The sequence below is a fragment of the Psammomys obesus genome, unplaced genomic scaffold (genome assembly GCF_907164565.1).
Source record: "Psammomys obesus unplaced genomic scaffold, mPsaObe1.curated_primary_1811, whole genome shotgun sequence".
NCBI classification, from domain to species: Eukaryota; Metazoa; Chordata; class Mammalia; order Rodentia; family Muridae; genus Psammomys; species Psammomys obesus.
In genome coordinates this window covers 24,088,893-24,115,056 of record NW_026585895.1, presented here as the reverse complement: position 1 = coordinate 24,115,056, position 26,164 = coordinate 24,088,893, and the positions used below count along the sequence as shown (strand labels likewise).

The 26,164-nt window shown below is 44.7% G+C and overlaps 2 protein-coding genes across 3 annotated transcripts in view; one reads left to right on the top strand and one right to left on the bottom strand.

Moving 5' to 3' along the window:
- Positions 1–17,839: 17,839 nt before the first annotated feature.
- Positions 17,840–18,466, bottom strand: LOC129671083 (translation initiation factor IF-2-like). Its single transcript, XM_055599713.1, has one exon. It carries the CDS (start codon positions 18,464–18,466, stop codon positions 17,840–17,842), a length of 627 nt encoding a protein of 208 aa, XP_055455688.1.
- Tanc1 (tetratricopeptide repeat, ankyrin repeat and coiled-coil containing 1) overlaps positions 18,210–26,164 on the top strand; it is a 226,749-nt gene continuing 218,794 nt past the window's right edge. For both annotated transcript variants that reach the window (XM_055600204.1, XM_055600202.1), the window contains exon 1: positions 18,210–18,275. The gene's annotated coding sequence lies outside the window, so the exon portion shown is untranslated. The remainder of the gene's footprint in view (positions 18,276–26,164) is intronic.

Here is a 26,164-nt window from a genome sequence, read left to right as displayed (position 1 = left end):
ATAGAAATGAAACATCTGCAATTTTCAGTACGTAATGATACCATCAGGGGAAGAAGGAGCGTACGGGGAGGGGGATCATTAAAAAAAAGAATGTTAGGCTAAGACAAAGGAATCTAGACGGAGACCAGCTGTCTGAAAAGTTGAAGTAATTGTTCTCCTTGAATTACATCATCAGCCCAAGATGGGTGCTGGAAGCCATTCCAGTCACGGTCGGTTCAGTTTGCCACCCAAGTAGTGGGTTCGCTCCTAGCATTCAGGCTTAACGGTGTTCAGGCAGGAACCCGACACCTACTTGACACACTTACAACCTGTTAGTTAGTCAAACAGTTCTCCCAATATCATTCGCCGCTCTCCTTGGCTAACATAAAAGAGGCACGAGAGGTTTCCCAGAAACCAGCCAAGATCTGCTCAGCGCTGACTGTGAACACCAGACTCTTAGCTATTGGCTGTTTTATGGTCCCGGCTGGATTGTAGTGGGCAAATGGGGTGAGATAAATCTGGGATAAACGGGTTCAGACAGTGCCATGCTTGTGTGGATTTATCTGGCCCTTTGATGTCTTTCTTGCTGTTTCTCTGTTGGAATGCTTCAAAAATGCACTGAAGTCTCCCATAGAAAAAGCTGCTAATGTACGTGGACGTGTGTTTAGAATGGACTGTCACCTTCACCTTCCCAGAGATGCAAACGCAGGAAACTCAGTGGATCGCCCCAAATCACTTCTTCGTTTTCTCCTTTTAAATGCAGGGGGTTGTGGAGTTCAGATGGCCCCTACCTTCTCCTGTCTCTGTTTATTCAGGTGACTTAGATTTTAACTATTACGAGAAGGGTTGACCCTCAACTCTAGGACATCCCTCTTAAAATTGAGTTCTGACTTCTGGGACCAACTGATTATTTTAAGAGTGTCATTGGGGTCTTTGATATTCATTTTCATTTTGATATTCATTTTCGTCTTAAAAAAAAACCTATAGAAATACAAAATTATATAAACTGAAATACCTGAACTCATTTTAAGTGCTCTTTTTTGGCTCTAAAATATATTGTACCAGAGAATGGGGGGTAAATATGTGTGCTCAGTGGTAGAATGCATACCGAGCATGCTTGAGGCTTTCAGCTCAATGCCCAAGACACACACACACACACACACACACACACACACACACACCAGACACAGACACACACTATAAAAGAAAATCGAGAAGCTGTGGGAAAATAATAATTCATAAGTCACACAAGTATACTAAAGTAGACTTACTCAGGGGTGAGGCAGGACCTTGACCTGGCCAAGCACGATGCTGCTGGCATGCAGACACTGCCCTGTGAGCACCTGAACCAGCAATCCAGTGGAAGCCTGTAAGCTGCCCTTTGAGTATCTCATTATATTGTAAGGATCTTTAGGTACAATTTTCTCTACAAATTGCATTCTATTCCTTCAGATTTCTAATGTGTCTTAGAATAGAGCTAGAGAAAGCCAAATCTGATTATACCAACATTTCCAACTTCAGCCAAACACTTAAGTCTCACTGTTTGCCCCTGTGTACTCACTGTGGTAAGACTCGGTGGAAACCCCATTTTATAAGCTTAAGGGTTCATTCTTTTCTTAGTGAAAATTACATCCCTGGCCAAAGTAGGTCAAGGGCTCTCAACCATGCTCTGCCTGAGACCTCTAGAGAGATCTGGTCCTGGCAATGCCTGAGTACATATGTCCCTTCAAAACACCAGTTCCCTTCAGATTTTCTGTACTCAGAGCAATGATTAAAAACACATACACAGGGTGCCCTGGTGCACTCCTTTAATCTCAACAACTTGGGGAGGAAAAGGCAGAGGCAGGTGGATCTCTGTGAGTTCGAGGCCAACCTGGTCTACAAAGCGAGTCCAGGACAGTCAAGGCTACCCAGAGAAATCCTGTCTCAACAAACAAACAAACAACTCCCCCCCAAAAAAAAAAAAAAAAAGCCCCACATATGTAATACTTTAAATGAACTCCTCAAAACTGCAGAAGGTACTTAGGGACGGAAGGTGAAAACTGTCACATCCAAGAGAGCTCTTTCACCCAACTGACCACAGTCTTGGAGACTTTGGAAGTGATTGCTGAAAGGCTCTTGAGGAATAGAAACAGAACAATGCTGCCTCACAGTTGCAAGGCTCTGTCTGACCCACTTGGCACCCCTGGTGTTCCTGTTTCCAAATTCCCGCCTTAGTTTTATTTGTTTGTTTGTTTGTTTGTTTTTACTCTGGTGATTAGCCTGGATCCTCTGCCCAGTGAACTCATTACGCATACCCTGAGGCTCGCCTGGAACTCAAGATCCTCCTGCCTCTGTCTCCCAAGTGCAGGAATTACAAACATGCACCGCCACTCCCAGCTTGCGTATGTTATTTAATAAGCCCTATTTTTTTTCTCCACTCCATTTTTTCTCCTCTATTCTACCCTGCTCCCGAGGTTTTAAGGCAATTGAACAAATTGTACGAGGAGACCAGGGGAATAATGGGAAGATCCGACCATTTAGGAAATCTGAAGAAAGTGAAACCAGTTTTCATATTAGAAAGAATTCCTTTCAAATTGTTTGGCCTGCTCATCTGGGACCGGAAGTTAAATAGTGCTACAATCCGTTGTGAGAATGAGGGACATGGATGCTAGGACCGACCACGCGCAGTACATCGCAGTCATCAGGGTCACTCGCTCGCTCTCTGGCGCCCCCTTTCTGCCACATAGGAGGATTTCACTTTGTGGCCAGTTTTGGTTGCTGGCATCACTCAACTGGGTCCTGCTAATACAAAGATAACAAAAGCAACATAGGCTTACAGTGCCAGCACCCTAAGACAGCAATTTCCCCTTGGCCCTGGTAGCAGGCAACTGTCAAGATGGAGACAGCTCCCTCGGCTGGGAGGACATGAGGAGTGCGTACCACAAGCTCCCCAAGGCACCAGGGGAATTAGCAAGAAACAATTTCATCTCCAGCCGGGTGCTGGTCTCCTTTCCTCATAGCTGTGGCACCTTGTCATTTTCTCCTGCTGAAAAGCCAAATGGAAAAAGTCAGAGAGAAACAATTAGCACTGAGACGGGTTTCTGGAAGGGCCTCTGCCTTCCCTCCAGAAAGATGGAGAAGTCCTATTTCCCAACTGAAGCTAGACCCTTCTTTCCTCAGGCAGCCTTTCAGAAAGTTGAGGTACAAGAGTAAACTGCTGGCCAGGTGCAACGGCGAACCCAGCACTCAGGGAGGCAGAGGCAGGCAGATCTCCGTGAGTTCAAGGCCAGTCTAGTCTACAACGACAGTCCAGGACTGCCAAGGACACACAGAGAGACCCTGTCTGGAAAAACAAAGGGTACACTGCTTCCGGCATCCTTGTACCTGACTAACCCTCCGGGAAAGCAGCAGAAACCTGCCAGGTTTTCGTTTGTTTTCTATTGTCGTTTTGTACTTTGATTTTACTCTTATTCCCATTTCCAGTCTTGCTTTTTTATGTACTAAAAATGTGCCTGATTACCAGAAAAATAGATTCAGTATGTCTGTAGTTAAAGTAAGAATGTGTCTTTTGCAAATGATTACTGCTTTCCTGCAAATAAAATTTAATTTGAGAAATAAAGATCACATTAGCCAAAATACTAAAATGTCTTATTCCCCAACCCCAACCCCCCCCCTTGTAATACCCAGTTAGATTTCTCTTTCCCATTTTCCTTGTGATGGGGTGGTGAGGCAAAAGTGGGATCTTAGGACAGAAATTCATGTAGCCCAGGCTGGTCTTGAACTCACTGTCGTTCTACCTTCATCTTCTTCCTAGTGATGGTTGTATAGGCATGCACTGCCATTCATGGCTAATGCCCAATTCAATCGTTCTTCCTTTCCCTTCCTTCCTTCCTTCCTTCCTTCCTTCCTTCCTTCCTTCCTTTCTCTCTCTCTCTTTCTCTATTCTTTTCTATTTTTAACTTTTGTTTGTTTGTTTTGTCATTGGAGACAGAGATTCTCTGTGTGGCCTTGGCTGTCCTGGACTTGCTTTGTAGACCAGGCTGGCCTGGAACTCACAGAGATCCGCCTGCCTCTGTCTCCCTGAGTGCTGGGACTACAGGAGTGCACTACTGTGCCTGGCTGCCCAGTTTTTTTTTTTTTCCAATAATGTTTACAACCAGTGTTTAAGAATAATAAGAGTGTTTACAAGTCCTAGTTAGTAATCGGTGACTTTTGCATACTTTACCATAACTAAATTTCAGAGCCTTAGCTAGGAACCTCTTCTTTGCTCACAGTTATAACAGATGACATGAGGTCATTAAAGGAACTTCTTAGAGAAATAAAAGGCAATCTTTTTCAGGTATTCTTATTGCAAGAATATGCTAAGTATTCAGAATTTCCTTCAGCTACAGATGACAGAACCCAGCACAAAGGCTTAGCTAGGTAGGCAGAGTTCCTTCCTCTGAGGTAAGAAGTCTGGGAACCTGGTGTGATAGAGCATGCTGGTCGTCCCAGGACCTAGGAGCATTCTAGGCCAGGCTTGGGCCATGGCAGTGACTAAGTTTTAAGAAATAACACATGGGGTGGGACAGGGAGGAGACAAGGGAGGGGGCTACAACCAGGATATGAAGTGAATAAATTATAAAACAAAACAAAACAAACAAACAAACAAACAAACAACTCAGACATCCAGAGGTGGGCAGTTCACTGTGAAGGAGAACAGGGGTGAGAAAAGGGCTGAGGGTCCCTTTTCTGCCAGTGTCTGCTACTTGCCTGAAAGCCTCTTGCTGTAAAGGCACTGCACAGGACACCTGTAAGGGAGCCTAGTGGGTGAGGTGGAGGGAGGTTTGCTTTTGTTTGTTTGTTTGTTTGTTTGTTTATTTGTTTAAGGTTTCATTTTGTAGACCCTGGTGGCCTGGAACTCAATCACAGAATTCCTCCTTTTGCTGCTTTGCATAAGAGGGCAGTATTTTTGAGCTGGGCACATGGCCACTGCAAACAAAAGCAAAATCCTCTTTCTGTTGCAGACAAGGAAGGGTAGAACAGTAGTCAGGTGGCAATATCTTCCAGGGGACTGTAAGCACCCTAGTCTCAGAATTTTTTTTTTTCCAATAAAACTGGGAAGTCTTAGCTGGGCATGGTGACACACCTTTAATCCCAGCAGAGGCAGGCAGATTGCTGTGAATTCAAGGCCAGCGTGGATCTACAGAGTGAGTTCCACAGCTAGGCTACACAATGAAATCTTGTCTTGGGGAAAACAAAAACAAAACAAACAATAACAACTGAGGTGCCAAGGGTTTGCCAAGGGGCAGAGCAGTACAAATGCTGGGTGCTAGAAATTAGAATTCTGAAGCTGGACCCCCTGTGGACAATGGTCCTCCAGGAATTACAAAACACAAAGACAGAAAGTGGGTCAGGTTTGGAGACTGTGCTCCTTTAAGCCTCTGACTGCCTAATGTACTGCACTGAGAGGCAGCCGGGGCACGGCCAAGGCCTGTTAGGCAATCTGCCAACCTGCCCCTTTGGGAGGCGGTTATTCCGTCATTCCTTCCCGGCTGTAACCACACACTCTAGTCGTTCCTAGGCAGCTGTGACATGCATCTGGATTAGCTTGCCAGTGAGTGAGGCAGAGTTCATGAGCCCAGGAAACTGGGCACATCAAAGACCTGGGACAGGGGACTTGGATGAGGGAGGGGTGGGCAGAAGGTATGTTTCCCTCTGGCCTCTGGGCTCTCAGGGTGTGTTTCAGATGGGGTAGGCGGCACTATAGCTCACGAAGAGAACCCACTCATGCTAAAGCAATAAGTAAATACGGACAATCATGACAGCACGGGGGTCGGGGGGGGGGGGCGTCTGTGTCGCTGAGTTATCTTCACTCATTATCTTAGTTGACTTTAACAGCTCCTGGGCCTGCAGTAAAATCCATGAGTATAGCAAGAAGAAGAAAGGCTTGGCTCTGGGCAGGAAAGCAGAGGCCCTGGGAGCCAGCCATGGTTCTCAGGTTGTAAAATAAAATCTCTAGACCAATTGGACACTGGCCTGAGGCCATGGCAGTGATTAATGCCAGAGCTGTAAGAAGTGCTGTCCGGGAACGGTCAGCCAGGTTGTACAGTGTGTGAATGGGTTTTGTTTTTCTTTTCTCTTCAAAGCGGCTTAATATGAAACACATAATTTTCAGTTGTTTTGGCATCTAAAATAAAATTAAAAACTCATTTACTTTTTCTCTTTTGATTAAGAACTTAAGTAACTTTACAGAAGAGAAGCCTAAGTAACATGATACTCCAGACCCATGACATCATTTTGTCTCCCCAAATCTTTCTTCATATATATTGGTACTTTTTTTTTTTTTTAACACAGGTGTAATTAGTATATAGACAAACAATTTCGGGTTCAACTTTTTTCACTTAACCTTATTTCATGTAGACATTTTCAGAATTATTGGAAACATGTGTTTGGGTGGTTTTTGTTTTTTTTTTCTTTCTTTCTTTCAGCTGTGTTCTGTTACATTGATCCACATGGTCTGCTTAGTCATGTCTTGTTTGTGGGAGATGTGGGCTGGTTTTCATGGTTTTGTTGTTATGAACGATGCCACTTCCAGCATTTTTGTTTAAATTCTTTGTTTTCTGTCTTTGGGTTATTTTTAAAGGTTACGTTCTCCAAGGGCCATGTCTTTTCAGTATTATAAAAAGTTGCTTACGTCTTGCTTATCAGTGATGTAGAAATTAACTTGCTTTTCAACATCACTGGATGTGCCAGTTACTTATCTGTGTTTCTTTGCACTGTACCAACCTTACTGTCGTCTACTTCATAACGCTGGAGCTCGGGGCCTGCAAACTCCATCTCCCAGGATTCACTTCTGCCTGGCTTTGTACTTCGTACAGTCAGTAGAAGGTGCCGACAGGAAATTAGAAAGAGAAGGAGAGGGCACCACACTTCCCTTTCTTTTGGCTGTATCTCCAGAAGTGACATCATTTCTAGATAGCTTTCCCCTGGTAGTCCCAGCATCCATCTTGTCTCTTGCCAGAGACAAGAACGAAATGCAGTTCTGTGTAACTGTAATATTTCTGCCTCCTTTTCATTTCATCACCTGCTTCCTAGATTTCTTTCCTTATTAACCTCAGGGGTAGCTACCTTTCCTTGTCTGATTTTCAGCTGGCCGAACAATATGTTTTTTCCATATCAAATGCTTTGTCTTTGAAATCCTAGCCTTCCTTCCTTCTTTCCTTCTTCCCTCCGTTCTTCCCTCCCTTCTCTCTCTTCCTTCCTTCCTCTTCTTCTTTCGTTTGTTTGTTTTAAGGAAGATTCTCACCATGTAGCCCTGGCTGGCCTGGAACTCACAATGTAGCCAAGGCTGTCCTCAAACACACAGAAATCCTCAGGCTTCTTCCTCCTGGGTGAGTGCTGGGATTGTTGGGCTGTACTACCATGGCTGGCTTCCTGTCCACCTTTTGAAAAAGTTGTTTATCTTCAGTTGTTCTGTTCTCTGTTCTGTTTACTGATGATTTTAATAAATATTTTAGTTAGACCTCTGTGCCATTCATGTTCAGAGAGAAACAAACAACGGAATCCTGTTCATTTCTTATTGAGCCAAGAGCCTAAAACTTAGCTTTGTTCCTCCCTTTGGAAACTTTTCATTTTTCATCTACCGACGATTCTTTCTTTGCTTCCTTCTGTTGTTCTCTACCATATCCGTGACTGACACCCTGTTTTTCTAGAATTGTGATTTTAAAGAAAAAATATTGAGACTGGAGAGATGGCTCAGTGAAAGAGAGCTGGATGTTCTTCCTGAGGACTGGGATTCAATCCCCAGCACTTAACTGGTGGCTCACAGCCATGTGTGACTCCAGTTCCAGAGGATCCAACACCTGCTGTTGGCACAACGTGCGAAGACACACACGCAGGCAAAACACACACACACAGAAAAAGAAAATAAACCCTTTTAAAAAGCTAACTCTCAAAGGGTTTTTGTTTGTTTGGTTTTTTTTTTTTTTTTTGAAGACCAGTGTCTTTCTGTACAGTCCTGGCTGTCTTGGAATTTACTACGTAAACAAGGCTGGCCTCAAACTCACAGAGATCCTCCTGTCTCTGCCTCCTGAGTGCTGGGATTATAGGAATACACTACCACACTGTCTGACTAGTATTTTTGTTTTGTTTTGTTTTGAGACAGGGTTACTCTGTGTAGTCTTGACTGTCCTAGACTCATATTGCAGACCAGGCTGGCCATGAACTCACAGAGATCCGCCTGCCTCTGCCTCCCTGAGTGCTGGGATTAGAGCCGCTACTACTGCCATGGCCGCTGCCGCTGCCACCTACCAACACCTGGCTTTAAGATTTCATAATTTTCCTCTGTAGTCTGAAAAAAAAATTACACCTTTCCCAATTGTAGATATCTATTGGTTTGCTCTACCTAATCAGATATTTCTTAGATAACTTTCCCTTTTCCTGTCAAAGCCCACTTGCCTGGTTGTAAACTAACCAATCCTATACGGCAGGATTGAATAGGCCGTGACTGAACTAGGCCAACCAGCACGCTCCACATTTACTCCCATTTTATGCGGAACTGTCATTGCCTTAAAGTTTCACAGTCGATGACAAACTGTCCAGGTTGAAGTGGCTTCAGGACTCAGATATGGGACAGATGAGATGTTTCCCGGTACATCCTGGTTGCAGTGGCCAGCCCCACAGTTCCCAAGGGAAGCAGTGTCAGGATGAGGGTAGCTACAGAGAGAAGAAAGGAAATGGGTCCAGATGGCCTTTGCTGAGCTGCAGGAGCACCCTGTTTTTACGCTTGCCTTACCCATACCACTTACACCTGCAATACTCTGTTACTGGCACGGTTCATTAGAGCTGAGTTTTCTCGGGTTGTCCTGTGAGACTGACGGACCAAGCACTAAGTATTCACTTTTATTAAGATGTGTAAACTTAGGCTGTGCGTCACGGTGCACACCCATAATCCCAGTACAGGCAGAGGAAGGCTGTGAGTTTGAAGCCAGCCTGGTCTACAAAGCAAGTCCAAGGACAGCCAAGGATACACAGAGAAACCCTGTTTCAAAGAGGGAGAGAGAGAGAGAGAGAAAGAGAGAGAGAGAAAAGTTAAGCATTTGTTCAATAATTGTAATTATCAAAATACAATTCAATAATTGTAATACTTGTTACCATTTATTATATCCTACATGCCATCACATTTCAAAGCAGTTAAAAACGCATTATCATTCAACATGCTTCAGAGAAGTAACAATACTTCAATAATCATCTTACTAGAAACAGAGTTACTTTATGAACATGCCTTTAATCCTAGTGCTCAGGGAGGCAGAGGCAGGCGGAACACTGCGGAACACTGTGAGTTTGTGGCCGATGCTTTCATTTGTAAGGTGTCCTTTAGCTCCATCACTGCAGGAAAGGCTGTGGGGTGAAAGGTCTTTTTTAGGAAAAGTCTCCTACCTTATAGGGCCTTTCCTCAGAAACAGACTCTACTATTTAACACACTCAGAACAGTTCGGCCTTTGTCTCCAATGCCTTCCCCCTTAATTCATACTCACTTCCTACCCTGATAAATGCTTTCCCAGTGAAGACACTCACAATCACGGCGTAATTCACCTCAGGGTGCAGCAGAAAATAAGTCACCTTGCTAAAGACTCCCGGTAGGAAAGGGAGAGGTGGGCTAATGGATCAAGCTGGTCTGTGAAGCCCCGGGTCTTTTGATGACACCAACTCTCAACAAGAGCACTGAAAGATGCTATACAATGTCTGAGTTAGGTCTAAAAGGGATGCAGCTCTTGCTGTTGCCCTGTGAACCCGTTCCAAGAGGCTTCTGCTCCCATGTGACAGGTTTGCTATGCTGGGAGCATCATGTAGAGAAAATACGGGACACCTGTAAAAGTCCAGAAGCCCCAGTCCTCTTGCTCCCAGCTGTTTGGCTCTTCCCAGACCCCGCCCTAGCTGTGTTCTGAGAACAATACAGGAAGCACCCTCAGTGGCTTCTGCCTGACTGACCCAGCCAAACTCAGGTGAGTGAATAAAATACCCAATATCACAGGACAGTACTGAGTTTGGAGCAGCTCGGTAGCTAGTTGTAACTGCAGTAGGCATACAGTTTATAAGCACCCCATCATGCAATGTCTCTCCTATACACGAGGAACTTAGAGCCTGCTGGGCAGAGTTACCAGGCATCTTGTCCTAGCTCTTAAGATCTGCCATTTGGTCATTAGGGCTATATTTTGGATAAGCTATTCTCTTGGACATCGCGATGCTGTATTTTAATTAGTTAATTCATTCATTACTTTATCCATGGCATTTTGAGATAGGGTCTCTTTATGTAACCCTGGGTGGCCTAGCACTTGCTCTGCAGACCAGGCTGGCCTCATAAGTGCTGAGACTATAGACATGTACCAGCATGCCAGCTTTAGATGTATTTTAGCACATTTCTTAGCTTCTTTCTTTTTCTTTCTTTCTTTCTTTGTTCTTCTTTCTTTCTTCCTTCCTTCCTTCCTTTTTCCTTTCTTCCTTCCTTCACAGGATTTCTCTGTGTAGCCTTAGCTGTCCTAGACTCGCTTTGTAGACCACAGAGACCCACAGAGATCTTCCTGTCTCTGCCTCTGTTTCCCCGAGTGCTGGGATCAGAGGTGTGTGCCACCACACATACTAGCTTAGATGTATTTTAATTGACATTTTGATACAGTTTTGGCTTCTTATTGATATATTTGCCATTCTAAATGATGATATGTAGGCTTTTATTAAAGTATTCATGTGTGTGTACCTACATTCTTAGTTAAGCCTTTTCTGAAAAATTAAAGTTTTTATTTTAAGATTATTTTCAAGCTGGGCGTGGTGGCACACCTGTGGTCCCAGCACTCACACAGGCAGAAGCAGGCAGATCTCTCTGAGTTCAAGGGCAGCCTGTTCTACAAAGAGAGTCCAGGACAGCCAAGGCTACACAGAGAAACCCTGTCTTAAAAAACCAAAATGAATGAATGAATGAATGAATGAATGAATGAATGAATGAATAGATTATTATCAGTGGCTGGAGAGATGGCTCAGAGATTAAGAATATTGGCTGTTCTTCCAGAGGTCCTGAGTTCTATTTCCAGCAACCAAGTGGTGGCTCACAACCACCTACTGTGAGATCTAGCGCCCTCTTCTGGTGCACAGGCACATTCAGGCAGAATGCTGTATAAAGAATAAATAAATAAGTCTATTAAGTAAAAAAAAAAAAAGATTAGGCTAGTGAGATGACTCATTGGGTAAAGACATTTGACCAGCCCTTAACCACTGATCCTCAACCACTGATCTGTCTTTTCTGTCTGTTAAGTCTGTCAGTTCTAGCACTAAGGTGGATCCTACAGTATTTTGGATTCACCTTGCTTCCTTCCTCTTCTCTCCCCTTTCCTCTTTGTTGACCTAGTTTGGCTTTATTATTTTTTTTTCTTCATTCAATGTAATTCCCTAGAGAGAAATGCTAGTCATACCCAACAATATTTCATTTACTTATGAATTTGTTTGACCCTTCATCCTTTAACAGTCACGGATTATTTCCAGGTGTCATCTACTATGACTAAAGCTGTTGTGAGCATTTTGGGTTTAGGCTTTCCTACATATTCAAGTCCTCATTTCTCTGGGTAAATGCCCACAAGTATAATTGCTGGGTTATGAGGTAGGGTAGTTGCATCTTCAGTTGGTTTACTTATTTTTAAGAAACTCTCAAACTGTGTTTTTAGACAAGTGATGTCATTTCCTATCCCCAGGAGTGATATATGCATGATCTAATTTCTATGCATGCCACCTGAGTTTGAATAATACTTTAAACACAGCTTCCCAGATTAGACCTCCCTCCATGGAATTTTTTTTTTTTCAACAAAACCTAGACCTCTACTATCTGGGTAGATTCCCAGGGGTAGGATGGGGCATGGCAAATTGAAAAGAAGATGAAGAGGCAGCGGGCATCTAATTTTAACGCTCAGTGATTGCTGTTTTATTTTGGGTCCCTGACACCTTGTTTTAGCTGGTTTCTATTGTAATTTTATCAGTAATCATTTTCTCTTCAGGTAATCTCTTCAAAGCCACTGAAAAGCTAGAAGAGCAAGAAGCAATCGATTAACTGGGACCTCAGAAGGAGTTTAGGAAGGGCTTGGAGATCATTGAAAGGTAACAGGGTTTCAGCTATAGCTAAGCAGTCAGATCCATTTTTACCAAGCAGCTGGTTTTCAGGGCAGATGCCCTAGGTGAGGGTGATTCCTTTAATGAAGCCTGGTACTTTAACGTCTCTTGATATCTCTTGGGCAGACATGACTCCTTCTACAGCCTTTGAAGCAGACATCACACATGCAAGGAAGACAGAAGCAGGAGTTTGTCTTTCAGCAGTTTCTGTCTCAGTTCCAAGGTGTTCAGGTCTTTAATAGACCGCTGCCTAGAGAAAGAATTTCTTAAGAGCTAAATTTTAAGTGCCAAAATTACTTCATTCCTTATGCTATTGTATGTTAATACTGATTACTATAATGTGGATACTAGCTTAAAATGGTTTTCTAAGCGTAAGATTCCTGTTTTATATACTTTCCTAGCATGAGAGTTGCTGTTGCCTGTACTACATACCTTATCTTTTTATAGCTTAAAACTTCTATCGAATTGATTTCCTTCACTGATAATAGCAGCGGCCTTCAACCACTTCAGGGTTGGGTTGTATGACTATCAAGGTGAAAACAGCAAACTGATCATTAAAGTAGAGTTTCCATTTTGGCAGAGCACCCTATACTTAAGGCCCCTCACATCCTCCTCCCCTGCCTTTTGCTTTCCTCTCTCTTTCTTTTCTTCCTTTTTTGGAGCAAGCTCTTCCTATGTAGCCTGTGTGTGACTGTGTGTCTCAGTTATCTTGGTTTAATCTGTCAAATGCTGGGGTGACACTATTTGCCATAGTGCTTAACTGTTTTGCAAGGCAGTTAAAGTCCCAGGCTGGCCTCAAATATGGCCTCCCCTCTGCCTTAGCCTTCCAAGTGTTGGAACCCTGTTCAGACACAAAGTGGTTTTGCTTAACACCTGCTCTTACAAAACTGTATGGGTTCAAGTTCCTAATCTCTCTAGCACTTAGGTTCATTTCACAGGACAGAAGGGACAGTCATCAATAAGTAATATAAAGGAGATAGTAATGGCTCTTGTAGAAAATTTCAGCTACGATTTCTTAAAGGAAACATTTTATTTACATTAATATATTACTTTAAGAATTCCCAAGCTGAAGGCCGGTGTGTTGGTGCATGTCTTTAATCCCAGCAAAGACATTAAGGTTCAGGGACAGCCTGGTCTACATAGTGAGTTCCAGGATAGCCAGAAATACGCCGTGAGCCCTATCACCAAACCAAACCAAAGCAAAACAACCAAGAAAAGAATTTCCAAGCTGGATGTGGTGACATCTTTAATCCAAGCACTGGAAGGCAGGGACAGGTGGCTCTTTTTGAAGGTCAGTCAAGTCTATATAGGGGGTTCAAGGCCTGCCAGGGCTATATAATGAGACCCTGTCTCGAAACAAACAAACAAACAGACTAACATACAATCTGTATATTGATTTGTATAAAATGAGGTAAATCAGTAGAGGATGTGTACCTATACTTCTTCTTCTTTAGCACTAACAGGGGAGAAAAATCATATTTCTGTAAATGGTTCCTGTATGCTACTGTTTTTGAGACAAGAACTACCAATTTACCCCCAGATGGGACCCTGAGAACTTGATGTTATTATCTACCACTGAATCATCTTTAAGTCACCCTTCCTCAGAGTGCAAATGTGAGCACTTGGCATTGTTCTGATTATTCAAGGCATACTGGTTTCTGGTAACAAGACAGGAAAAACATCTTGTCAATTAGCTCAAAATGAACCTCTACAGATGACTTTCCAATTTTTTACTTTTTTTTTTTTTTTTTTTTTTAACAAATCTTAGCTTGTTTATTCTTCTAACAGACCTGTAAGGCAGGGATTTTATACTCTTCTTATTTTGTAGACCGGGACCCCAGGTCAGAAAAAGTAGATGAATTGCCATAATCACAGACATGCAAAAGCTAGCACAAGAGCCTAGAGGTTACAATTCTAATCTCAGTGCCTTTTCTTTCAAAGCTTGGTGGGAAAAAAAAAAAAGAAGCCACACTCCTAAGGTGGAGACTATAAGATATACCTTTTATGCTCAAAATTAACAGACTACTTTCATATTATCAAAAGTAGATTCAGCATACGGCGGTTGGATTAGTCCCCAATTGCTTACTTTACTTTTTCTGAAAAAGGAAAACTCTGTTTCTGTCCAATCAGAAGATCTGAATAAATATAGAAATAAAATAAGTATAAAATAAAATAAAATATAAAAAATAAATATCTTCAAAATACTAGTCAGAGCCGGATGTGGTGAGACATGCCTGTAATCCCAGCACTAAGGGTGGCAGAGGCAGGTGGATCTCGTTGAGTTTGAGGCCAGCCTGGTTTACAAACTGAGTCCAGGACAGCCATGGCTACACAGAGAAACACTGTGTCGAAAACAAAACAAAACAAAAATCCTAGTCAGACAGTGTTGGTAGTGTACTCCTGTAATCCCAGCACTGGGGAGGTTGAGGCAGGAGGATGTGAATTTCAAAGCCAGCCTAGGTTACACAGCAGCATCACAACAGCAATATAATTAGTCACATTGCATGTTATCTTAAGCTAGACTTTTCCAGAACTTCAGCTACTCTCAAATTATTATTACATTTAATAAATAAACAAACAAACAAATAAATAAATGAAGTTTAAATAAATAAATAAATAAAGCATTTGGAGAACAGCTTGTGGGAGGTGGTTCTTTTCTATTCTGTTGGTCTCAGGGATCCAACTCTGTTTCCATATCTCATAAGGCGATGCAAACCCTTGAGTCTATTTCTCCTACTTTCTTCCCTCATTGGATTTCTTATCACTTTAACTAACTCACTGCCTACCCTGCATTGGATGGATTCCTACAACACTGGCAAGCTGTGCACTCGGCCTGGGAGGGGTTTATAAATCCTGGGACTCCTTTAATTTAACAGCCTGGCTAACTCAGCACAGCAATGGGTTTCTGTAGCCCTGGATGAATGTCTGCCACCAGCCCATATGACCGTGGTGTTAGCAAACATGTGAGACCAGGGATCATTGCCCAAGCAGGCACTGTATTGGAGTATTTAATTTCATTGCTTTTCCCAACTGATTTCCAACTATACCCAATTTATTTTATTATTCCCCGTGTCTATATATATGTATATGTGTATATATATGTTTTTCTTTCTCAGAATGTTAAAAAGCAGAGGAGAGATGAACAAACTAAAGGAGAAGAATGAATTCTGTAAATATTAAAAGACCCTCCAAAGATGGAGAGAAGTGCGTGCTTACATTTGGATTTCCTACCTTCCCTTATTAATTTTTAAATTTCATCTTGGCTTTTGTATTTAAGTTTTAAACTTTTTTACTTCTTACTGTGTGTCCTATGCTACACATTCCATGATAAACACTGGCTGGGATCTTAACTTAGGCTTGATTTAAAATAGAAGTACTTAGGAATCTGACCAAGGGCGAGGGGGGTTACACTTACACATTCTTTTCTCATGCCTTCCTCGGTCTATTGCCCTGGGCAATAAATTGTACGGTAAAATAACCAGTTTAATATTTGCTGTTTTCTTTCGGTCTGCTGCTACGTTGTTGGCGAAGTGACAGAAAATTTAAAAATGGAACCTAGTATATCGCATGTATATTTGAGGAATGTGTGTGGCACATAATATCTGTGCAATCTACTGTTCTCTCTCTCTCCAGTTGTTATGAACAGACAAGGAATTAGTGAATTTTAAAACTGGATGAGTGGAGAGACCCGAGAAAAGCCAGTGGCAGTTCCCGAGCCTCCTGAAAATGCAAAGTTGGCTAACCGCTAACTAAAGACACTTTTTTTTAAAAAGGGAAAAGCAGTTTTCTTTTAGAAGTACAAAATTTATTGTTTGAACCTATGTTCAGCTACTACGTTACATAGTAAGATGCTTAGGAAAGTCTCTGGTTGTCCTTACAGAACAGATCTTCATGAGGTGCTCCTCCCCCCTTTTCTCTCTTACCCATTTTTTTTTAAACTCTGGGTATGTTTGGTCTTGACTTTTCTAACATGTATCATTTTCACCCACAGCTTAAGACAGCTTTGATGTTCGTGGTACTACATACTGTATATAATGGTAGCCGGTGAAAGCAGCAGATCGGATTATGCTTAATAACATGTAGTTTGGATTATATAAACACTAGAGAACGAAGGGGGAAAGGACCCCTTTGTGTACACATTTTAGATTGCTAGCTTTCTGCCTGTGTAGAATGTTAAGTGCCCCCAAAGAGGCAGTGATGAAATTACTTCCTCAGTGCCCTTGACTTCTGAAACTATAAAACCAAACCCTTTCCAACCCAGAATAAAGATGATGCAAGAGATTAGCATACCTACTTTCTGTGATTTTTCTACTTGTTACCCAGGCAATTCTGAGGGTAGTGAGGAAGAAACTTGATTGCCCTCAAAGCTCAATTTAAGCAATTTTATTAAAGTTTGGAAAGATAAGTAAAGATAGTCCAAGAAGAATGTGCAAAAAATGTATGAATTTCATCCACCATCCACTCACTGTATCCATGACAAACAAGCCCAAAGCAGGACCTGTTATTTCCTTTAGGAGTTTCTCTTAACATCTTAGCATTTCAGACTGGAGTACTGAATTTTTGTGTTTTCTTTGGGTCATTGGGTTATCGTTGTCCTCTGGCATTGTTATCTGTGGTTCAAAGACTGATCAGTTTTACACACTGCAATTCGGGAGAAGTTAATCAAACATCACCCTGGTTTTTAACAACCAGGCGATTCAGAGCAGAAGAAGATGTCCATGACCTTCCTGGCTTAATAAGCTCTTACTTTCTTTGCATATTCATGTCCTGCCTTGCTTGAGGAAAGGCTGAGATACTTCTGCTGCTCAAATACAAATATAGTGATAATCAGGTCTTCGAACGTACGAGTGAAAAATACCCAGCATATTTCAGGCATCTTTTATTTATTATAGAGAGACTGAGCGGCCTTTTGCTTCCTGTTGCTTTTCACAGGAACTTTAAACACGAACACCATTCCTGCAGCTATCCTTATATTGGGAAGCTATACGTGAGGTTGAAGTTTTTATAGGGAAACTTGTTTAAAACACAGTTGTCTTTAAAGGCCGGTTTGCCACAGCAAAGGTTAGGGGTCGCCAGTAAACCCATTTATAGCAACTTCTGTATTCTTCACTCAACGCACACAGATGGGCGGCCTGTGAGCAATTCCTGTTGGAATTTCTAGTTGATCCTTCTGCAAAGAAAGGGGGTCCAAAGGGCTTTGGGAACAGAGCCTCCTTCTACGTATAAATTGGCTGCCTGGATTCCTGGGAGATTCTGGAGGTCCCAGGTCTCCCAGATCTCTAGGCCATTCTCGAACTTTTGTTCTGTTGGGAATAACATTTTGGGAACTAGGGAGTTTAATTTAGTGCCGCCAGCCTACTTAATAATAGTATCTTTGTCTGTCCCCCTCCTCCCCCCCCAACGAGGAAGCTAGACGCCGGCCAGTGGACTTAGCCCCGACAACACCTCCAGGCAGGGTTCGAGGAGGCAGCAGACCCCCAGGCCTTGCTCACCGATCCCCAAGCACCCCAAACTCGCTTTCTGGGAACTAAAAGGTGCAGTGGGGCGAGATGCACTTTCCATCTTTAAGTGTGTTTGTTTGTGTTTAGTTAAGCGAGGGGAAGAGAAGCCAACAAAGCCACCCTAAGGCATCCGAGGAAACTTCAGCTTGGCTAATTGCTCCCATATGTCCTCCACGGATGCTTTCGGAGGGCAGCGGCTACTCTACTGATTAAAAAACGGCTAAAAAGGGGGAGGGGGCGACTAATCACACGCCCGGTCCTGTCCCACAGGGGTTCAGGCGAGGCCCCCCCGGGAGCAACCTTCCCCAGGGAAGCTCGGCCCCGCGCAGGGACCACGCTGGGAGAGGATGGAGCGAAGGCGCCGGGCGGAAAGTTGGCTCGTCGCGCCCCAGCGGGTCCCCGAGCCCCGCAGCTCCGGCCGGGAGGGGCCCGGCGGGCGCGCCCAGGGAAGGTGCCTTCCGGAACACGCGCAAGGGCGGGGACTCGCGCTGCCAATGAGGTCCCGGTGTGGGCCGAGCGAGGCGGGGGGACGGGCCGGAGCGCTGTCTCGGCGGCGGCAGCTGCGGGAGCCCGGCTCGGCAGCCGCAGGAGCCGCAGCCGCCGAGCGCCCCAGCCCGCCGCGCCCCGAGGCCCGGCCCCCGGGGTGGGAGCCGCGCCGGAAGCTGGAAACTTTCCCGCCAGGTAACTCCCGGTGCCCGGGCGCCGCTGCGGGCCTCCGGGAACCCGCAGCCCGGTCTCTTGCCGGAGTCGGCGGGGAGGAAGGGTCCCGGGGAGCAGCCCGGGGAACGAGAGCGAGGCTGGTGGGAAAGTTTCGGGTGTCCCCCCCCCTCCGCCGGGGAGAGCGGGAGCTTTCCGGGAATAGGCTCGGGCATGCCGGAGCTCCCGGCCTGGGACGAGGCGCCGCCGGGGAGTCGGTGCAGGCCGTTTCCTGCGCGCCGGGAGGAGCGGGTTGCAGCAGAGCCGGGCTGGGGGGGTGGGGTGGGGTGGGGGGACACCGGGATCACGCGGCGCCCACGGCTTTCCCAGCCGCCCCTCGCTCGGCTAGACGGGGCCTGGGCTGCGCCGGGCACCTGGGAGAGGGAGACGTGCCGGCGGGGTGCCTGGCACCGCGGGGTCTCGAGCGTCGCTGCGGCGCGCGGGTCGCGAAGTTGCCGAGCGAACTTGAGCCGGGGAAACCCGTATCGCCCGCTGTGGGCTGAAAGTGAGTGCTTGGCTCGCGCAGGCTGCGGCTCGCGGGTGCACGCGCATTTCTTGCCTTGGTGGGGTTGGTGTTGGGGTGTGGACCTTGGGAATGGACCTCGAGGGTCTGTTGGTGCCAGCCGAGTGCAGGGTCGTGTCAAGATTGAGAGTCCCCTTGTCCTTGGGCGGCGTCAAGAGGATGCGGGTTCTTCCCGGAGGACTTTTGGGTGGGTGTGGGGGGCTCCCCGGGCTCGGCGCGGCGGCTTTCCGGAACGGCTGGCCGGGAAGGAAGCCCTGGGGCATTGTGTAGCGAGTCTGCAGACGGCAAGATCTCTGGACCGGCGTTCCTAAAACTTAACTTGACTTATTGTGTAAAGGCTCCGGGGAGGAAATGCGGCCCTGGCCAGGTAGAAGAAACGCGGCGCCGCGACCGAGGGCGGAGGACTCCGGGCTGTGACAGGCTTCTCCCGGCTGCCTCGGCTCCGGTGTGCCTGGAGCAGCGGGTATTACAGTTCCCCGCAGAGTGAACTCGGGGAGGTGAGGAGGGCACCTTCATCTTGAACTTGACCCCAGGAGTAGCGTCCCGGCGGGTTAAAAGGTAAAAGGCAAGCCGAGTTTTACTAAACCTGTAGAGAAGCTGAGATGCCGCTAGCTGCTGGTTCAGAGTCTTTTTGGAAAAGTCTCAGGGTGGCCGAGGTCGCGAACTCTAGAAATGCCAGCCTCATCAGACTACCGAAGTTAATGTGCTGGGGGAGGGAAGATCTAACCTGGTTGGCTGGCACTGAGGATTGGTTCTCTTTGTGGTGAAAAAGAAGGGGGGTCTTGCGTGTCTGCTTTCACCAGATCCGCTACTCCCCTCTACACTCCCTCTCCCCTCCTTCCTGGGTCATCCTTATCCTGCCAGGCTGGCACTCCTGGGATGGGGGAGGGAGAGAGAGAAGAAAGCAGTTGAGAAGCTTCTCCGGGCAGCCCGGAGGTATTTCAGATGGGCTACTGGGAAGATTCCTGGATTTTAACAGCTGCTTCTTGATTGCTGGGAATGAAAGAATTTATGAGCGCCTGAGAGGTGCTCATTATGGCAGTGTTCTGAGTGTTTTGCTCATCTGGGCTACTTAAAAAGCTCACAGGGACTTCCCTACAATCTGCAAAGTTTGTGTCAGCCAGAATGCTTGTGGGTGTCAGTCAAAAAGCATCATAAATAGATCTTGGTGCCCGTACAATGAAAAGCATGCCTAGTAAAGGAAGTTTGGTGTCTGACTTTGTTCAGGATTCCTTCCTAGAGATTTTTGCTTATCAGCCAATTCGGTGTTTCCAGGCTTCCCAGCTATTGTGATTCGGCAGTAAGGGATGAGAAATAGTGTCATTGATTTTGGTGGAGGCAGGGAAGTTCAGAAATAAATTTAAGATCATGTCCATGTTCCTGTCTTGCAATTCTGGTGCCACAAACTTAACTTTTGCTGGAACTCAAAAGTATTGATTTTCCTGCCTTTTTGGTTTAACCACCAGAATGTCTAAATTATCATAATTCATGTTCATTGTGGAGCTAAAACATAACTGATTTGTAGTCAGCCCTTTTCTGCTTCCCATAACAGCCAGAAGAACATTTTGACTCTTTAACCACATAGAATTTGTTTGATGCTGTAGAGGGTTTTGATGCTGGGTGATTGAGGGCACAGTTCTAGAGACAATGGAATTACTTTGACTAAATCATCCATTTTTAGACAACTTCTTTTCTGGGTTGCTGATTAATTCTTTATCTCCCAGAGAACATTAAAAGCCCTGTCCCTGGGCTAGTAGAGCTATAATCCATATTATAATGAGGCTTGCCGTAATAGCTGGGAGGTTAGTTGGGTCTGTTTCCATCAGGCACTTCAAACTCAATCATAAATATTTTGTTTCTGTTAGGATGAGAATTTCCTAGTTAGGAAAATAGGTTTATGCTCTTATTCAACATACATGAGGCCTTATTGGGGGGTGGGGGACAAACTTTATTTTTTATATTTGGTTTTTCAAGACAGGGTTTCTCTGTATAACAGAGCCCTGGCTGTCCTGGACTTGATTTGTAGATCAGACTAGCTTTGAACTCAGAGAGATCTGCCTGCCTTTGTCTCCTGAGTGCCATCGCCATGCCTCACCACTTTGTTTTTTTTTTTTTTTTTTTTTTTAATGGAACCTTTAGTTTAACTTGTGTGGGAGTAAATTTACAGAGACAGAGTGTGTGTGTGCGTACACACGCACATAGACACAGACATACACACTGTGTTAGTCTCTAGAATGGTTTTGTTATGACCTGGATTTTTTGTTTGTTTGTTTGACATAAGCTCTCAGTATATAATCCTGGCTGTCTTGGAACTCACTACATAGACCCCACTCCCCTCGGACTCCCAGATATCCACCTGCCTCTGCCTCCCAAGTGCTGGGATGAAAGACATGTGACACCAAACCTGGCTCTGAAGTGTCTTTTAAGTGCTTATTTTCCTTGTAAAACCAGTTGACAGAAGTGTTTGCCCTATAGGCCTGTTAAGCCTTCCTGGGATTTAGTTTTCTCACGGTCATCCCCAAAATGAAATCACATTGCAACCTTTTGACTACAAGGGTTGGGGAAATCCAGGGCTTTTGGAACCTGTGTTGTAATATTGGAACCATGTAACAGCAATTTGAGAGAGCTTCATTACATATTTTAACCCTACTCCTCTCAGTGGAGTATGCCAGGGGCCCAGAAGTTAGATCGGTTTGCCTGATCTCACTTGTGACGGAGTTGAACTCACCCTGGAAGGTCCCTGACTCCCTATTCCTCCCTTTCATGTAAGCCGCCTGTGAATTTGCTGAAACCCCACAGACAGAATGTGTGGCCGCCCCTGAGAGTGTTTCATTTATGGTTATTTTGGTTCCAGAACTGTGGGGCTTATAACTCTGTGCTGATAGGAAGGATTAAAAACAGTTCTCTAATAATGATAACTAAACATCCTCCTAGGAGATCACACACTGACCAATTGTTTGTTTACTTTCAGTTTCTTTCTTTCTTTCTTTTTTTTTTTTTTTTTTTTATCAAGTAGGCTGCAGGGTCTAGCATGATTTATATTCCAGATATGTATCAGTGATAACATTCCTGAGGAGATTCTCTCTCCAACCAACATCTCTTTAAAAATAAGGATGAACACACCATTTGCCTTCATCTTGGCTTCTGTCAGGCTGTCTGAATAGCCCTTTCTTGGAGTCATGTGCCCGTCCTATTGATTGGTCCATAGATGGATATTGTTATACTTCCCATGCTACATAAGTCTCTTCTTAAGTTACCGGTTAAATGATGAAGCAGTAATAGGTTGCAATTGATGCATTTGCCTGTTTAGGAGTAGCAAGTGGGTGTGCATTCCAAGTGGTAGTGTGTGTGTAGGTGTAGGTCAGAGGACAACTTCTGGAGCTCTCTCCTACTGTGGGTTCTGGGACTCGAACTCAGGTTGTCCTGCATAGCCAGCTCTTTGAATCGTTGAGACATCTCTCTGGTCCCATATAAGCTCTCTTATGACTGAACAACTTGTTCATAGAAAGCACTTATTTGTTGTGTTTTCCAGAAGGTCTTACTGCGTAGCCCAGCCTGGCTTCAGACTTGTGATCATCTCCTTGCTCTAGCCTTGTGTGTGCTGAGATTACGGGTGTGTGGCACAACTCGTGGCTTCATGGTCAGCTTTTAAGACTTACTCTTGGAGGGGTATCTCTGTATAACATTAAGGAATGGTGTTTAAACTCAGGAGAAGATCCTTTGGTATCTGTTCACTGACGGGTAAATCTGAAATGGTTGCCTTTCCTTGGGAGGGGAAAGCAGAAGAGAACACTATGAAACAGTATTTCCTAGTAGAGTTGGAAGGCTGTCAGTGTACACAAAAGGGGACAGAAACAGAAGGGGGAGGTGTAGCTTTCCATGAAGAAGGCTCTTAGAAGCCTTATCTTGTGGTTAGTGAAAGGAGCTCTGGTTTTGTTTGCTGTGCTGCTGGTCAGTTGTCTTTGTAGAGTGAGTGTTGTGTTTAAGGTCCTCAGTGAGCGTGAGTGATCGAGGAGAATGTTCTAGAAAGAAGGATCCCATAGACAGAAATGACAAGGGCAAGAGAAAAGTTGCAGAGACAGGTCACAGACCATGGATTTCAGCATGGATTTTGCCACTTACATGAGAGAATTTATTAGTCCCAGTGTCTCCCAGCTACTACTGTTCATTGCAGATAAATGTGAACCCAGAATGTTCAGCCACTTAAGATAGAATCACAGTGACTCAGCAGTTTCTTTTCTTACCCAGCATACCCAGGATCACACACCTATGGTGGATTGACTCATTGTCTCTGAGGGGTGGAGAAGAGCCAAAGAAACAGTTAACACTGTGGATGGCCTTTTTGCCCAAAGGATGTACTGAGGCAAAATGGTACATTCAAGATGCATATACTGATTGCATTTGTGCGGTTTAGAGTCAGTTTATGCCCATGTGGTATATTCTTTCTCATGTCATTCTTGTGTGTTCATTCTTGGGCTGTTTTAATGACTCCACTGAAATCCATTACATATGTTACCGTAACCAGATAATCTATTTTGGTCTTTGATGCTTTTGAACAGAAATCTCCCTTTGCCTGTTGGAGCCCTTTGACTTAGATGGGGTGTGATTATTAAGTCACTGTGGCTTTGCACAGCCTCTGGCTCCAAAATCTCATATCATCAGGAAGCTGCCTCTTAGCCCTTAGTGCCAACCTGAGAGAAATGTGGAAAGAACGCAGATTGGCCAAACAAGAATTCCAGTTGGCAGGCCCCGTTAAACCCACAAGATGGGACTGTGGGAGACAGAGTGTCCCACAGAGGAGGTTATTGTGGATGGAAGAGATGGGGAGTAAGAGAGCAAAAAGAGCTGGTCAGCACAGCACGATCTCTAGAAGTGGTATTGGCTGCCCTTGAAAGCGTCCCCAGTGGCGTAGGATGTGAACATTCCTAATGTCTTTAATGACACATGTGCTTCTAGCCACTGCAAGTCTGGAAAGCACAGGCTTGGCCACAATCTGCTGGGATTTAGTCACTGTGTGTATAGCCATTTGTATAGGGGGTATCGAATTACTTCTGAAACTTGGTGCCGGTCACGATTTCCATATAATCTGTTAAGATCCTCTCTCGCTGCTAGGCTTTGCTCTAAATTACTTGAGCTACAGAGCATCAAATATTAATGTTTATTGAGTACTTGTCGATGCGGAACTAGATGTGTGAATTTCAAAAACAAAATCCATGGAAACGAAAGAGTAGCTCTTCTCTCACTGTCCTATATGACACTGCTGCAGAGAGCAACCTTCCCTGTCCTGGCCTCCCTTGCCTCTTGTCACACAGGCCAGCCTCTGTCTTTGGAGTTGAGACCTGGCTTCAGTTGAAGGGTTCTTCTGCCTAGGCTTAGGCTCACGCAATGGCTCACGGGTGGGCGGCATTGTTGTAAAAAGCTCACAGCATTATTTCCTACCCTTCCTACCACAGTTCTGCTTTGTGTGTGTGTGTCTGTGTGTGTGTGTGTGTGTGTGTGTGTGTGCGCGTGTGTGTGGAGGGGCATGGTGTAGCGCTGGCTGTTCTGGAACTCACCCTGTAGACCAGGCTGGCCTTGAACTCACAGAGATCCGTCGGTCTCTGCCTTCCAAGCGCTAGGATTAAAGGTGTGCGCCACCACTACCCAGTCACAATTCAGCTATTGACTACTTGTCAGTTGACCACATATTCATGGGTTAGCAGGGTTCGTCACCAGCCCCAGGAAGAGAATCTAGAGTTCGAGACAATTTTAGTAAAACGGCACCTGCTGTCGCTGACTAACTGGCGACCAGGTTTGTGGCACCGATTATGGCTTGCATATCTGCAGCATTTCACGAAGCATGAAGTGGTCTAACCCAGTTCAAAGGCAGGAGGTGCCTAAAACCACAGTGGCTTCTTTTCAGCTGCTGAATCAACCAGCCGTAGAACTGCCATGAGGTATAACCTCTCTGAGGAGGATCGTATTTCTTAGTGCCTAAGACAGTGCTCGCCAGAGCAGTAGGTGGCAGATTAGCCGGTACGGGAGAGAAGGAAATGTCCGTGCTTTCCAAGGGGAAACGAAACAAAACAGCATTTTTGCTAATGTTTATATGTGGGCGGACGCTGGCTGTATATCAGTGCAGCACCTGTCATGGGTTGTGTGGGGAGCATTTTACAACAGAGTGGAACTGACTCTGGTACCTCACTGCCCTTCTTGCCTTAGATAAGTGGTCCTCAACCCCCCTCCTGCTGTGACTCTTTAATACAGCTCCTCATAAAATTATTTATTATTGTTGCTATATTGTTATTATCATCATTATTTTGGGAGACAGGGTTTCTATGTGTAGTCTTGGATGTCCTGGACTTGCTCTGTAGACCAGGCTGGCCTCGAACCCACAGAGATCCGCCTGTCTCTGCCTCCCAAGTGCTGGGATTTACAGGTGTGCACCACCATGCCTAGCCCATAAAATGATTTTTATTGTTACTTCATAACTGTAATTTTGCTGTTGTTATGAATCATATTGTAGATATCTGATGTGCAGGATACCTGATATACGAGCCCTGTGAGAAGGTTGTTTGACCCCAGTGGTGGGGTGGGGAGGTGGAGACCCATAGGTTGAGAACCCCTGCCTTAAATGCCCTCTATCCGTTTACAAGGATTTATAGTTTATAGTCTCTGTTTTTAATTAAGCTGGCGCCCATAAAATGGAAGCTACTCTAAAAGGCTCTTGCATAGAAAGTGTGGAAAAATGCTAATGGTACACAGCTGGAGTAAAGATAATGAGAAGGTATGAAGGATAAGAGCTTATTATAAAGTGGATAGGAAACTGGCTTTGGTAGGTTAGCTTAGTACAAGCTTTGCATATCAATTTATATCTTAATGAAAATAAACTAAAATACCGGCTGAATCTAAGTCTCTTTAGATTCTTCAAATGTGGAATCTAGTCAGTATCTGCATATATGTAAACAAATATACATGTGGATACAATGTAACATGTAGGAATGAGAACAAGAAAGGCTAGATATTAAGGGCTGAAGAACTGAATGCAGGTAAGAGTTAGGAAAGCGGATATAAAGTTGTGTTTCTAGTTCTAACTCTGTCACAGATTGATTGCTTTTGGTGGCATAAGTGCATTTAAATGTGTTCAATACTGAAAGTATAAAATCTAGTGTGGGCTCCAAAGCTTCCATTCCAAATGGCCACTGTAAGCCAGGCTTGTGTGGTGGGGTATACTTTTAATCCCAGCATTTTGGAAGCAGACACAGGCAGATTGCTGAGAGTTCTACATAGAGTTCCATCTCTACATAGTGAATTTTAGGAAGACCTTGTCTCAAAAGTCTCCCTATCCCCCCCAAAAGTTCACTGAGATATA

What these genes read in the sequence shown, in the direction of transcription:
- LOC129671083 (XM_055599713.1), bottom strand. Translation starts at nt 18,466, where the DNA reads ATGCCCGAGCCTATTCCCGGAAAGCTCCCGCTCTCCCCGGCGGAGGGG.